The sequence below is a fragment of the Capra hircus genome, chromosome 7, assembly GCF_001704415.2.
Source record: "Capra hircus breed San Clemente chromosome 7, ASM170441v1, whole genome shotgun sequence".
Taxonomy (NCBI): domain Eukaryota; kingdom Metazoa; phylum Chordata; class Mammalia; order Artiodactyla; family Bovidae; genus Capra; species Capra hircus.
The window spans coordinates 63679458-63695655 of NC_030814.1; the positions used below are offsets into that span (position 1 = coordinate 63679458).

Here is a 16198-nt window from a genome sequence, read left to right on the forward strand (position 1 = left end):
TGTAGGAGGAAGGCCTCCAAGTGGACTTGCTGAAGGAGACAGTGTATTTTTAACCTTGATGGCTATTACTCGCATATACAGCATATTATCCCATTAAGAAATTTTGAAAGTTGCCTTATTGTTTTCCCGTTTGACACTTGAGTAGTTGAAGGAAGATGCACGCGTGCGATCCGTGTTTTCTCGTCGGCCTGTGCTTGCTCCCCTTCTTGGTAGTGAGGGTATAGCACCTCGGTGCTCAGTGAGCTCTGGTCTGGTGAGGGAGGCAGAGTCATTACAGAAGCGGGGTGGGCAGCGAGTGGCTCTCTGCCCATGGTAAAGTGGAGTGACAGTAGGGCAGCATCGCCTTACATAGGTGGTCGGGGGAGGCTTCTCTGGGAAGGCAACGTTGAAGGAGAAGGTGTCTAGGCATTCCAGTGACAGAGAAGAGAGCTCCTGGCACAGGGCAGGAGCACACCTGACTCCTCCCAGAGAGAAGGGGGCAGGCCTTCGTGCGAGGTCCCCAGCACATCATAGAAACCTGGGGACCGAAGATTCAAAGGAAACTATGCCTAAATCTTCTAGGTTGAGACCCCTTGACAGAAGGCTTGCCAAGATTTACAGGATAAGCTTTAGGGCATCGCCAAGAAGATAATTTTTGCCAAAAATTCTGATAAAAAGTTATCTCACTTCAGATTTTTCAAATATATATCCATGCTACCGCCTCAACTGAACTCCACCCTCATGTGTGAATCACTCTCCTTGATCAAGAAAATACACTTGCTCCTTTTTGCCTGGCAGAAAGCCCAAGATGATTTTGGGAGAGTGCCTCTTTCTTTTTTGAGAAATATTTTAAACTGCAAATGAGGGATGAATGTTCTGGTAAGGGATTCCAAAGAAAGGGATGGGTTCTTTTGTGAAGATGCCATCCTTGCAAAATTTTGCTGACTTTTTAATGAAATTTCCAGAGATTCAAACATCAGAGCAGATGAGACTTGGCCGAGATCATTAAGATCTTTTTTTTTTGTACAGTTCTGTGTATTCCTGCCACCTCTTCTGAATATCTTCTGCTTCTGTTAGGTCCATACCATTTCTGTCCTTTATTGTGCCCATCTTTGCATGAAGTGTTCCCTTGGTAGCTCTAATTTTCTTGAACAGATCTCAGTGTTTCCCATTCTGTTGTTTTCCTCTATTTCTTTGCATTGTTCGCTTAAGATTGCTTTCTTATCTCCCTTGCTATTCTTTGGGACTCTGTATTCAGATGGGTATCTCTTTCCTTTTCTCCTTTGCCTTTCACTTTTCTTTTCTCAGCTATTTGTATAGTTAGTATTCATCGTCTCATATACAAAAAAGAAGTTTTTTCTCCTTGTGATAACAACTCTCAGGACCTGCTCTCAACAAATTTCCTGTGTCTCATACAGCAGTGTTAACCATAGTCTTCATGTTGGATATTACATTCCTAGTACTTACCTGATAACTGGAAATTTGTACCTTTTGACCACTTTCTTCCAATCCCACCTGCCTGAACCTTCTGTCCTTAGAAACAGATCTGATCTTTTTTTCCTGTGAGTTTGGTTTTCCTGTTACTGTTTTTTAAGATTCCACATACAAGAGAGATTATACGGTATATATGGCATTTTAATTTCTCTGACTTACTTTACTTAGCAGTGCTGTCAAGGTCCATCCATTTTGTCACGAATGGCAGAATTTCCTTCATTTGTATGACCGATTAATACTCCTTTTTGTGTGCATAGGGGAGTGTGTGTCATACTTTATCCATTCTTCCATCGATGGCCATTCTGGTTGTTGCCGTATTTCGGTATCTTGGCTATTACACGTAATGCTGCATTGAACATGGAGTGCATATATCCTGTTGCAGACAGATTCTTTACCAGCTGAGCCACCAGAGAAGCATGAGAATATTGGAGTGGGTAGCCGATCCTTCTCCAGCAGATCTTCCTGACCCAGCAATCAAACCCATTTCTCCTACATTTCAGGCGGGTTCTTTACCAGCTGAGCTACCAGGGAAGCCCTTATATCCCTTTGGGTTGGTGTTTTTGTTTCCTTTGGATGAATTTTCAGAAATGGAACTGCTGAATCATGTGGTAGTTCTGTTTTTAAGTTTTTGAGGAACCTCCACAATGCTTTCCATTGTGGCTGCTCCAATTCATGTTCCCATCAACAGTGAACCAGGGTTCCTGTTTCTCTACATCCTCACCAACACTTGTTATTTCCTGTCATTTTGATAGTAGCCACTCTAACAGGTGTGAGGTGCTATTTCATTATGGTTTTGATTTGCATTTCCCTCATTTCCAACATTAGTGATGTTGGCCATTTGTATGTCTTTGGAAAAGTGCTCTCGAGTTTTTAGCTCTTGTGTTGTCAGAGTTTTTATAAAGGTCCATAGGTTGCCTTTTCATTTTGTCAATTGTTTCTTTTGCTGTGTAGAAACCTTTTAGTTTAATATAGACCTACTTCTTTATTTTTGCTTTTGTTGCCTTTTCTTCTGGCATCAACTCCAAAATCATTGCCAATACAAATATCAAAGTGCTTACTGTCTGTTTTCCGCATGGAGTTTTATGGTTTCAACTCGTATGTTCAAGTTTTTAGTCTATCGTGAGTTGATTTTTGTGTATAGTGTAAGATAGTGGTGCAGTTTTATTCTTTTCCATTGCTTGTTGAATTTCCTCAACAGTATTTATTGAAGACACTGTCCTTTCTCCATTGTATATTCTTGGCTCCTTCGCTGTGCATTAGTTGACCATAGATGCCTGTGTTTGTTTCTGGGCTTGTTATTCTGTTCCATTGTCTGACTTTGTGCCAGTATCATACTGTTTTCATTACTACAGCTTTCCTAGGTAGTTTGAAATGCGAGAACATGAGGCCTCCAGATTTGTTGTTCTTTTTCAAGACTGCTTTGGACAGTTGAGGGTCTTTCATGGTTCCACACAGATTTTAAGATTGTTATATTTCTTTTTAAAATACCATTGGAATCTTTTTCACATTTTACTGTTCTCTTTTTTTTAATTGAAGTATTATTGATTCATAATGTTAATTTCTGCTGTAAAGCACCGTGATTCAGTTACACACACACACACGTTTATATATGTATTTTTTTAAGAGCACATTTTTATCTTTTAAATTTTATATTGAAGTATATTTGATTTACATTGTTGTATTAGTTTCAGGTGTACAGCGAAGTGATTTTTGTTACTCACATACCTGTTCTTTTATTTTTTTAATTGGGGTATAGTTGCTTTACAGTTTTGTGTTTGTTTTGCTGTACAGCAAAGTGAACAAGCTGTGTGTACATACACCCCTTCCCTCTTAGACCTCCATCTCTCCCCCACACCCCATCCATCTAGGTCCCCGCAGAGCACTGAGCTGAGTTCCCTGCTTGGTCGTTCTGACTGATGTGAAGGGATAGCTCATCGTGGTTTCGATCTGCACTTTCTGTAATAATTGGTTATGTTGAGCATCTTTTCATGTGCCTTTTGGCCATCTGTATGGGCTTCCTAGTGGCTCAGTGGTTAAAAAAAAAACAAAAAACTTTGCCTACAATGCAGGAGTTTGCCTGCCAAGCAGGAAACATGGGTTCAATCTCTAGGTCAGGAAGATCACCTGGAAAAGGAAACAGCAACCTACTTCAGTATTCTTGCCTGGGAAATCCTACGGACAGAGGAGCCTGGCAGAGTACAGTCCATGGGGTCACAAAAGAGTTGGCTATGACTCAGTGACTAATGGCACCCCACTCCAGTCCTCTTGCCTGGAGAATCCCATGGACAGAGGAGGCTGGTGGGCTGCAGTCCCTGGGGTCGCGAAGAGTTCGACATGACTGAGTGACTTCATTTTCACTTTTCACTTTCATGCAGTGGAGAAGGAAATGGCAGCCCACTCGTGTTCTTGCCTGGAGAATCCCAGGGACGGGGGAGCCTGGTGGGCTGCCGTCTATGGGGTGGCACAGAGTCGGACACGACTGAAGCGACTTAGCAGCAGCAGCAGCAGCAGCAGTGACTAAATGACAATAGTTGTCTTCTTTGGAGAAATGTCTGTTTAGGTTCTTCTGCCCGTTTTTTGATTGGGTTGTTTTTTTGTTATTGAGCTTCATGAGCTGTTTATATATTTTGGAAGTTAATCTTTTGTCAGTTGCTTCATTTCCAAATATTTTCTTCCATTCTGAAGGTTGTCTTTTTGTCTCATCTATGGTTATCTTTGTGCAAAAAGCTTTTACATTTAATTAGGTCCCATTTGTTTAGTTTTGTCTTTATTTTCGTTAGGAGGTGGGTAGAGAAAAAATCTGTGATTTATGTGAAAGAGTGTTCTGCCTGTGTTTTCCTCTAGCAGTTTTATAGTGCCAGGTCTCATGTCTAGGTCTTCAGTTCATTTGGAGTTTATTTTTGTGTATGGTGTTTTTGTTGTTGTTCAGTCTCTCAGTCGTGTCTGACTCTTTGCAACCCCATGGACTTCCTGCCGCATGCCAGGCTTCCTTTTCCTTCACCATCTCCCAGAGTTTGTTGAAATTCATGTCTGTTGAGTTGATGATGCAATCCAACCATCTCGTCTTCCATTGTCCCCTTCTTATGCCCTCAGTCTTTCCCAGCATGAGGGTCTTTTCCAGTGAGTCGGCTCTTCACATCAGGTGGCCAAAGTACTGGAGCTTCAGCTTCACCATCAGTCTTTCCAGTGACTATTCAGAGCTGATTTCCTTTAGGATTGGCTGGTTTGTTTTACTTGCTGTCCAAGGGACTCTTAAGAGTCTTCTGCAGCATCACGATTTGAAAGCATCAATTCTTTGACATTCAGTATGGTGTTAGAGAATGTTCTCATTTCATTCTTTTACATATAGCTGTCCAGTTTTCCCAGCACTGCTTGTTGAAGAGACTGTCTTTTCTCCATTGTATATTCTTGCCTCCTTTGTCATAGATTAAGTGTGTGGCTTTATCTCTGAGCTTTCTAGTCTGTTCCATTGGTCTATATTTCCGTTTTTGTGTCAGCATCACACTGTCTTGATGACTTTGCTTTATGCTATTGTCTGAAGTCAAGGAGCCTGATTCCCTCAGCTCCATTTTTCTTTCTCAAGCTTGCTTTGGCTATTTGGGATGTTTTCTGTTTCCATACAAATTATAAAATTTTTTGCTCTAATTCTGTGAAAAATGCCATTGGTAATTTGATAGGGCTTGCATTGAACCTGTAGATTGCTTTGGTAGTATAGTCATTTTTGCAATATCGATTCTTCCAATCCAAGAATATGAACTATCTCACTATCAGTTTTGGGTCATCTTTAATTTCTTTCATCAGTGGTTTATAGTTTTCTGAGTACAAGTTTTTACCTCCTTTGGTAGGTTTATTCCTAGGTATTTTATTCTTTTTGTTGCAATGATAAATGGGATTGTTGCCTTAATTTCTCTTTATGATCTTTTATTGTTAGTGTATAAGAACAAAACATTTCTGTGCATTGATTTTGTATTCTGCAACTTTACCAAGTTCATTGATTAGCTGTAGTAGTTTCCTGGTGGCATCTTTAGGATTTTCTATGTATACTATCATGTCATTGGCAAACAATGACAGTTTTACTTCTTTCTCAATTTGAATTCCTTTTATTTCTTTTTCTTATCTGATTGCTGTGGCTAGGGCTTCCAAAACCATGTTAAATAATAGTGGTGAGAGTGGACACCTTTGCCTTGTTCCTGTTCTCAGAGGAAATGGTTTCAGTTTTTCACAATTGAGAATGTTTGCTGTGAACTTGTGTGTGGCCTGTATTATGTTGAAGTAGGTTTCCTCTATGCCCACTTTCTGGAGATTTTTTTTTTTTTAAGTCATAAATGGGTGTTGAACTTTGTCAAAAGCTTTTTCCGCACCTATTGAGATCATATAGTTTTCATTCTTCAGTTTGTTAATGTAGTATGTCACAGTGATTGATTTGCAGATATTGACAAATCCTTGCATCTCTGGGATAAATCCCACCTAATCATGGCATATGATCCTTTTGATGTATTGTTGGGTTGGTTTGCTAGTATTTTGTTGAGGATTTTTACATCTATATTCAGTGATACTGGCCTGTAATTTTCTTTTTCTGTTATATCTTTATCTGCTTTTTGGTATCAGGGTGATGGTAGCCTTGTAAAGTGAGTTTGGAAGTGTTGCTTCCTCTGCAGTTTTTTGGAAGAATTTGAGGAGGATGGGTGTTAATTTTCCTCTAAATTTTTAATAAAATTCACCTGTGAAGCCATGTGGTCCTAGACTTGTGTTTGTAAGGAGTTTTTAAGTCATAGTTTCAATTTCAGTACTTGTAATCGGTCTGTTCATAGTTTCTATTTCTTCTTGGTCCAGTCTTGGGAGATTGTACCTTTCTAAGAATTGTCCATTTCTTCTAGATTGTTTATTTTCACTGGCATATAGTTGCTTGCAATAGTCTCTTATGATTTTTTATATTTCTGTAGTGTTTGTTGTAGCTTCTTTTTCATTTTTAATTTTATTGATTTGAGTCTTCTCCCTTTCTTTCTTGATGAGTGTGTCTAAAGGTTGGGATTTGATAATATCACAAAAGCACCTCTCCTACCATCTTGTTGTGGCTTCTTTTCTTTGAAAATACCTTTTTTTTTGGTGCCTTCTAGTATCTTTTGTCACTGGTTGCTCAACAGTTAGTTTTGATTCTGATGTTTTCATGAGAGGAGGTGACCACAGGCCCTTCTATTCCACCATCTTGCAGAGATCTCTCTCCATTGGAATTTTGATAGGGATTGTAATGGATCTGTCAATTACTTTGGGTAGTATAAACATTTTAATGGTATTAATTTTTCCAATCCTTGAGCATAGAATATCTTTCCATTTATTTGTGTTTAATTTCTTGCATCAATATCTTATAGTTTTCACTGTGCAGGACTTTCACCTTCTTGTTTAAGTATAATCCTTGGCATTTTATTCCTTTAAATGTTGTAAATTGTTTTCTTAGTTTCTGTTGATGATAATTTCATTATCAGTGTATGTTTTGAAACACCACATAAAACCGTGTATTGATTTTTTTGTCCTGCAACTTTACCGAATTCATTTATTTCTAACTTTAGAGGTTTTTTTGTGTATGTCATGTTCAAATAGTGACAATTTTATTTCTTTCTTTCTGAGTTGGATACCTTTTCTTTTTCTTGCCTGGTTGCTGTGGCTAGAACTTCCAATACTACATTGAGTAAAAGCGTCAAGAGTGTGCATCCTTGTCTTGTTCCTAATCTTAGAGGAAAAGCTGTCAGCTTTTCACCACTGAATCTGATATTAGCTATGGGCTTGGCATATATGGTCTTTATTATGTTGGGGTATGCTTCTTCTGTACTTACTTTGCTGAGGGTTTTTCATCACAAATAGATGTTGAAGTTTTTCAATTGCTTTTTCTGTATCTATTGATATGATCATGAGTTTTATCCTTCATTTGTTGATATGGTGTATCACACTGATGGATTTGCAGATGTTGGACCATCTTTCTATCCCTGAAGTAAGCTCTACTTGATCATGGTGTATTATCTTTTTAATGTATTGTTGAATTCAATTTGCTAATATTTTGGTGAGCATTTCTGATCTGTGTACATTAGGGGTATTGGCCTTTAATTTTCTTTTGGTGTCCTTGTCCTGTTTTGGTAGGATAATGCTGGCCTTGTAAAATAAGTTTGTGAGTGTTTCTGACTCTTCTGTATTTTGTAAGAGTTTGAGAAAGATTGGTATTAATCCCTCTTTAAATCTTTGGTAGAATTCACCAACGAAGCTGCCTGATCCTGGACTTTTGTTTATTGGGAGGTTTTTAATTACTGATTTGACCTCTTCAGTAGTAATTGGTCTGTTCAGACTATCTGTCTCTTCACAATACACTCTTGGTGGGTTGTATGTTTCTAGGAATTCATCCATTTCTAGGTGGTTTTTTTTTTTCAAATTTCTCTTGGTTTTCTTCCTATTGGTTGTTCAGTAACATGTTGCTTAACCTTCACATATTTGTGATTTTTTTTCAGTTTCCTTCCTATAATTGATTTCTGGTTTTATACCATTGTGGTCAAAAAAAGATACTTTATGATTTCTTACATTTATTAACACTTGTTTTGTGGCCATTCATGTGGTCTATCCTGGAGAATGTTATATGTGTACTTGAGAGGGAGTGTGTATTCTGTTGCTTTGGGTGGAATATTCTATATGTATCTTTTAAATCCATCTGGTTTAATATGTTTTTTAAGGCCAGTGTTTTCTTACTGATTTTCTGTAAGGAAGATCTGTCCATTGATGAAAGTGGGGTATAAAGTCTCCTATTGTAATTGTGTTGCTGTCTATTTCTTCCTTTAGGTCTGTTAATATTTGTTTTATATACTTAACTTGCTCCTATGTTTGGTGCATAAATATTTACAAATATTATATCTTCTTGTTGGTTTGACTTGTTTATCATTATGCAGTGTCATTCATTTTCATGGCAATCATTTTTTTTCTGCTTTTTAAAAAAATTTATTTATTTTAACTGGAGGCTAATTACAATATTGTGGTTTTTGCCATATATCAACATGAATCAGCCATGGGTATATATGTGTCCCACCATCCTAACCCACCCCCACCCCACCCCTCTGGGTTGTTCCCAGAGCACCAACTTTGGGTGCCCTGCTTCATGCATCAAATTTGCACTGGTCATCTTTACATACGGTAATATACATGTTTCAGTGCTATTCTCTTGTATCGTCCCACCCTTGCCTTCTCCCACATAGTCCAAAAGTCTGTTCTTCACAACTGTGTCTCTCTTGCTGTCTTGCATATAGGATCGTCATTACCATCTTTCTAAATTCCATATATATGTGTTAATATACTGTATTGGTGTTTCTCTTTCTGACTGACTTCACTCTGTACAATAAGCTCCAGTTTCATCCACCGCATTATATCTGACTACAATGTGTTTTTTTTTTTATAGCTGAGTAGTATTCCATCGTGTATATGTACCACTACTTCCTTATCCATTTGTCTGCCGATGGACGTCTAGGTTGCTTCCATGTCCTGGCTATTATAAACAGTGCCGCAGTGAACATTGGAGTACATGTGTCTCTTTCAATTCTGGTTTTCTCGGTGTGTATGCCCAGCAGTGGGATTGCTGGGTCATATGGCAGTTCTATTTCCAGTTTTCTAAGAAATCACCACACTGTTCTCCATAGTGGCTGTACTAGTTTGCATTCCCACCAACAGCATAAGAGGGTTCCTTGCTTTCCGCACCCTCTCCAGCATGCATTGTTTGTAGACTTTTTGATAGCATCCATTCTGGCGTGAGATGGTACCTCATTGTGGTTTTGATTTGCATTTCTCTGATAATGAGTGATGTTGAGCATCTTTTCATGTGTTTATGAGCCATCTGTATGTCTTTGGAGAAATGTCTGTTTAGTTCTTTGGCCTACTCTTTGATTGGGTTGTTTTTCTAGTATTGAACTGCATGAATTGCTTGTATATTTTGGTGATAAGTCTTTGTCAGTTGTTTCATTTGGTATTGTTTTCTCCCATTCCGAAGGCTGCCTTTTCACTTTGCTTATAGTTTCCTTTGTTGTACAGACGCTTTTAAGTTTCATTAGGTCCCATTTGTTTATTTTTGTTTTTATTTCCATTACTCTGGGAGGTGGATCATAAAGGATCTTGCTGTGATTTATGTCAGAGAGTGTTCTGCCTATGTTTTCCTCTAAGAGTCTTACAGTTTCTGTCTTACATTTAGATCTTTAATCCATTTTGAGTTTATTTTTGTATATGGTGTTAGAAAGTGATCTAGTTTCATTCTTTTACAGGTGGTTGACCAGTTTTCCCAGCACCACTTGATAAAGAGATTGTCTTTTCTCCATTGTTTATTTTTGCCTCCTTTGTCAAAGATAAGGTGTCCATAGGTACATGGATTTATCTCTGGGCTTTCTGTTTTGCTCCATTGATCTATATTTCTGTCTTTGTGCCAGTACCATACTGTCTTGATGACTGTGGCTTTGTAGTATAGACTGAAGTCAGGCAGGTTGATTCCTCCAGTTCCATTCTTCTTTCTCAAGATTGCTTGGCTATTTGAGGTTTTTTGTATTTCCATACAAATTTTGAAATTATTTGTTCTAGTTCTGTGAAAAATACCATTGGTAGTAAGAGAGTCATTTCCTAGGCAGGTTGATAAGAAGTCTAGGGGTCCCCAAGGAGAGAGGGGTCTGGAATTCTCAAGGAGGAAGAAAGGACAAGCTTTTTTTGTCCCTCTACATTCCTTTGGATTATATAACAATAATGTATCCTGCTTGAAGACTAGTCTCTGTAAAAAACCTTCTGGCTAATCCTGTTATCTTAAGGTGTAAATTATGGGAGTAGGTCTAGTGAGGTCTTTACAACCTCCAGACATTCTTTTGATTCACTGTAATAACTAATTAGAGAATATATAACTCCATGGCTAACACTAGCAAGGGGGTACTCTTTGTGCCCCCTTCTGATGCCTATGTCAGAAGCTTTCTCTGTCTCCTTTCAGTTCATTTCAGTTAAGTCGCTCAGTTGTGTCTGACTCTTTGCAACCCCATGAATCGCCGCACGCCAGGCCTCCCTGTCCATCACCAGCTCCCGGAGTTCACTCAGATTCACGTCCATCAAGTCAGTGATGCCATCCAGCTATCTCATCCTCTGTCGTCCCCTTCTCCTCCTGCCCCCAATCCCTCCCAGCATCAGAGTCTTTTAACTTTATTACACAAAAGCTCTGAGCAGTCAAGCCTCATTTCTGGCCCTGGATTGATTTCTTCTCCTCCGGAGGCCAAGAATCCCGGCGTCTTTGCGTGGTTCAGCAACAACCTTTCAGTAGCTTGATAGGGATTGTGTTGAATCTATAGATTGCTTTGGGTAGTATACTCATTTTCACTATATTGATTTTTCCAATCCATGAACATGGTATATTTCTCCATCTATTTGTGTCATCTTTGATTTCTTTCATCAGTGTTTTATATTTTTCAATATATAGGTCTTTTGTTTCTTTGGGTAAATGTATTCCTAAGTGTTTTATTCTTTTCATTGCAGTGGTGAATGGGATTGTTTCTTTTGATTTTCTGTAAGGAAGATCTGTCCATTGATGAAAGTGAGGTATAAAGTCTCCTATTATAATTGTGTTGCTGTCTGTTTCTTCCTTTAGGTCTGTTAATATTTGTTTTATAAACTAATTTGCTCCTATGTTGGGTGTATAAGTATTTACACATATTATATCCTCTTGTTGGGTTGACTTGTTTATCATTATGCAATGTCATTCATTGTCTGTTGTTGTTTTAAAGTCTATTTTGTCCCATAGAAGTATAGCTACCTTAGCTTTCTATTGATTTTTATTTGCATGGAAAATGTTTTTCCGTCCCTTTACTTTCAGTCTGTGTATATTCCTACATCTGAAATGGGTCTCTTGTAGGCAGCACATCGATGGGTGTTATGTATTCATCCACTCAGCCACTCATTGTCTTTTGATTGTAGAATTGAGTACATTTACATTTAAAGTAACTATTGATAGGTATGTACTTATTCTCATTTTAATTGTTTTTGTCTGTTTTGTACTCCCTCTGTTCTTTATTTTCATGCTTTCTTCCTTTGTGGTTTGATGATTTTCTTTAGTAGTATGCTTACATTTCTTTCTTTTTGCATATCTACTATTGGCTTATTCTTTACCTTGAGGCTTATGTATAACAACATAACAATCTATTTAAAATTAATAATAAGTTTGATCCCATTCAGAAGCTCTACATTTTACTCTTCCCTCCATTTTACATTTTTTTTGCTTGTGTGTGTTTGCATGCGTGCTAAGTTGCTTCAGTCGTGTCCAACTCTTTGCCACCCTGTGGACTCTGTCCATGCCAGGTTCCTCTGTCCATGGGATTCTTCAGGCAACAATACTGGAGTGGGTTGTCATGCCCTCTTCTGGGGATCTTCCCAACCCAGGGGTAGAACCCACGTCTCTTGTGTCTCCTGCATCGGCAGGCAGGTTCTTTTCCACTAGCACCATCTGGGAAGCCTCTTCTTGTGTGTGTCCTTAACTAATTATTGTAGTTAGTTATTTTTAGTACTTTTATCTTTTTAACTTTTATGCTAGCTTTAGAAGTTAATAATCTACCACCTTTGCTATGTATTTGTAAATCTTTACCAGTGACACATACTTTTGTAAATTTTCCTGTTGGTAAATTAGTGCCCTTTCCATTGAGCTTAAAGAAGTCTTTATTATTTCTTGTAAGGTGAGTTTAGTGGTGATGAACTCCTTTAGCTTTTGCTTGTCTGGAGAACTGTTATCTTTATTCTTCAATTCTCAAGTAGAGCCTTGCTGGGTAGAGTATTCTTAGTGGGAAGTTTTTTTTTTAACTTTTAGCACTTAGAAAAATCAAGGCATTTCCTTCTTGCCTGCAAAGCTTTTGCTGAAAAATCTGCTGGTAATTTTATGGGTTTTTTTGGGTAACAAGTTGTTTTTTCTTGCTGTTCTAAAGATTCTCTCCTTATCTTTAACTTTTGCCACTTTAACTATAATGTATCTTGGCATGGATTTCTTTGCATTCATCTTACTTGGAACTCTCTCAGGTTCCCAGCAGGATTTTCTTTTTTATGGCTAAATAATATTCCATTGTAAGTATGTGTTTGCGCATGTATGTGTATCACATTTTCCTTATCTGTTTATTTGTTGATGGGCACTTAACATTGTTCCCATGTCTTGGCTATTGTAAATAATGCTCCAGTGAACATGGGGTGCAGCTATCTCCTCATATGTTTTCATTTCCTTTGAATACATTCCCAGAAGTAGAATTGCTATAGCACATGGTAGTTCTATTTTTTATTTCCTGAAGGATCTTTATATTTTTTCCGTAGTGGCTGGACCACTTTACAGTATGGGGCAGCAGCTTTAGTGCAGATGACCATATGCAGATGAATGCTTGCTGAAAATTACCAGTTTTATCACAGGCTAAGCTTTGTAACCTGACTGCATAGGCAGCTGCTGGCTTGTATGAGGGGCACAGGGAGCCGTTCAGGCCCCTCCTCCCAGTAAAACCAGCTCCAATTCCCAGATGCCTGAAATTCTATCATTTAGGGCTTTCTGACCTCTTAAAATTCATGTATCCTTGGACAGAAGCAATAAATCTATGTCTGTTTATCAACTGCACTCCATTCCCAAGTATTTACTGAATATCTCCTGTATGAATGGTGTTCACTGGGTAGAGTATTGGCTTTAACAGTTTTTTGCTTGCATACTTCCTAAAGCAGTTTTGAAAATCTTCATATCTCATACATCTAAAATTTGACAACTAAACTTCTCATACTAATAAATTTAAATATATATAAAGGGCATAATTTTGATATATAATAAATATTGAAATTTAAAAAGCTCTTTCATTGCTCATTTAAATGTATCCAAGTAAATCTAATTACTGTGATGGTTTGATATACCATAAAATACACAAGCAGGCTCTTTTTTTTAACAGTTAGAAAATCTACATCATTTTTCTTCTTTGAGCCCTTGTTTCCCTTCCCTTTCCCCAGAAAATTTTATCCTAACATAATACATTTTTCTTTGCTTGTACTGTGTTAGTGATTTGCACAACAAAAATAATTAACATAAATTTAAATTCATTTAAAAAATTTCCTGTGATCATAAAAGCACTAAATGTTATGGTTTACACAGGATTGGATAGTTATCATCTTTATTAATAATACACAATTGATCAAGCTGATAAATACTTGACACATTTTAACTATTGAGAAAGTAAGTTTTTGAAGCTGTATCATGTCATAGGATTCAAGGAGATAGTTTTTTCAATTAACTCAAGTTGAACCCTAAGATGAACGTTGCTTATTGTAAAAATGAATCCTCATCCTATATTTTTATACTTTTAGGTACAGTGCCTGGAAAGTCTTGCTCACAAAAATAATTAAATGGGAATGGAAAGGATTTTGTTATAGCAACATCACTCAATCCTCTGAACTCTTTCTGAGTTACATGCCAACAATCACATAGTAATCTGTCATCAATTTGTTTTAATAAATGTTTTATTTTAGAATTGTTTTAGATTTATAGAAGTTACAAAGCGTGTGTAGAGAATTTCTGAATATCCCTCACCTAGCTTCACTGTTGTTAACATCTTCCATAACCCTGGTACATTCATCACAACTGAAACTGGCACTGGTACACTACTATTAACTAAACTCCATCAATCCTTTCTTTAATGATGAGTCAGCTGCTAACTCAGTTTGGTATTTCTTCAGTTTTGTTGAAAGCACAGAATTAGAAACATCTGACTTGTGAAAGGATTTGTCATCCAGCCTTTGCCTTTCTTGTTTCCTGGAAAGTATATCAAAAAAGGCTTTACTAAGACTTACTATGTAATTGTTGATTATACGTGTTTCTCTTTTACTTGTCAAATTTGATACACTCAAATTGTTAGGAAATCCAGAATAGTGATAATTTTAATAGATCTTTGCTAATACCATGTCTCTTAATAAAATGCTTTCTGTCTTATTTATATAAACACCTTGGAGCATCAAATTTAGTTCATTTTATAGAAAATGTTCCAGGTTAGCCATGTAACCTAAATGGCAAACCAGTCCTTATTTTTAAAGCACTTAGTAAAACTAGACCTTACTTTTCAATGTCAGTAAAAATGTTAATATGTTAATGAATTTGAGTATTAAAAGGGCAAATGGATAGGGCACAGGCCTTGCCCTGAATTTACTGTCCAGATCCTTCTTTCAGGAAGGCATAGCCACTTATATTTCTCACCCCCTACTTTCTTGATTTGCTCCCATTAGACCATCCTTCGGGAGTGATGTCCTTTTTGATAATAATTGGGGGAAGAAAAAAAGTGAAGTACCTAAACAAAAATTGCCATTGTGCTCACCTTCCTCACTCAGCAATATATCTGAATATAAAATAAATCCCCAAATGAGCCAAAATATCCATTTCTAATACACGCCTCATCCTTAAGAGAAATGAAAGACTGAGAAGGGCACGCATCCCTACTGGAAGGGTGGTGTGCCACACAATATCCACTCTTGGGAACTGAGAAGTGGTTGTGAGGGGAGGCCCAGCATGAAGCCTTGATTGCTGCTTAGACCACTCTTAGGACTGATCCATTTCAGGAAGAGGTAAAGACTTTAGGAAGCTGAGGATCTGGAGAGTAATTAAACCTCTCTACACAACATACCCTTGCAAGGCTCTTAGAAACCCCAGGAGAGTACATCCTTCACTGTGAATGATGCCAGAAAGAGGCCCAGGAGCCTGCCAAGATTCATGCCCACTGCTGGGGGTTGGGGCATTTCAAGGGGGGCAGAGCAGCTCACCAACAGCCCCTGTATGGAGGCTTCTCCAAGGCGAGTCTTAGTGAAAGAAAGTGGGAGAATCTTACCTCTTGAGCTGGGGAGGCTTGGAGGGTGATGGTCCTTGGTCTGCTTTTTTGGCTCTTTGAGAACTAAGTACCCAGAGCAGTTTGTTTTTTTCCTCTCAGATATGAATACTGTACAGGCATCTAGAAAGTGAAGACCCTGAATTAAGAGACATTTGCTTAGTCTACAGTTATACAAGTGTTTCTGTTGTAAATTATCACTGTGAAGTTTTGCCTTTAAGTAGCTTTTTTTTTTTTTAAGACTCTAAAGTGATGAAAATACAATTTAGCACTGTGTGGAATTCTTGGACTTGAAAATAGGCCTGCAGCCCCCAAATGCTGAGAGCTGGTAGTGATTTAGTTTCCTGTTTTCTCTTGAGTATTATGGGCAAGGCTTTCTTTTCACCTGTCTGTTAGAAAAGCCCAGATTCACGTGGCCTCCACCTGTGCGGGCCTCATACTGACTCTTCTATTTGTGTAAGAAGAAGCAGGGAGAAGTCAGCAAAGCCGCCAGCGCCGACAGCACAACCGAGGGCACACCCGCCGACGGCTTCACTGTGCTCTCTACCAAGAGCCTCTTCCTCGGCCAGAAGGTAGGCCAGCGCTCTCCCCAGTCTGCTCACGTGCCCTGGGACTGATGGGTGCCTCTCCCAGCAGAAAGGCTGCCTGGGGACCACTCCTGGCCTCGTGGGCTGGCGGATAGAGTAGGGGCGGGCAGCTTTAGGAAAGGACTCTCGGGGAGGGCTGGGCCAGGTGCTGAGGGGAGATTGGCAGGTGGGGAGAGGAGATAATGGTGGTGTAGAAGAGGGACAGGAGCTCCTATGGGGTTGGAGACACCCTGGGCTCAGTCTGTGGAAGGAGCTGCGTACGTGGGAGGACCTGGT

General features: G+C 38.5%; 1 protein-coding gene across 6 annotated transcripts in view; it reads left to right on the forward strand.

Annotated features, from left to right (window-relative positions):
• LOC102178535 (core histone macro-H2A.1) overlaps positions 1 to 16198 on the forward strand; it is an 81423-nt gene that overhangs the window by 39992 nt on the left and 25233 nt on the right. For 4 of the 6 annotated variants that reach the window (XM_018050353.1, XM_018050355.1, XM_018050351.1 and 1 more), the window contains exon 5: positions 15797 to 15907. In XM_018050353.1, coding sequence (XP_017905842.1) covers positions 15797 to 15907 — 111 coding nt within the window. The remainder of the gene's footprint in view (positions 1 to 15796; positions 15908 to 16198) is intronic. The other 2 variants (XM_018050357.1, XM_018050354.1) reach the window with 1 other exon arrangement.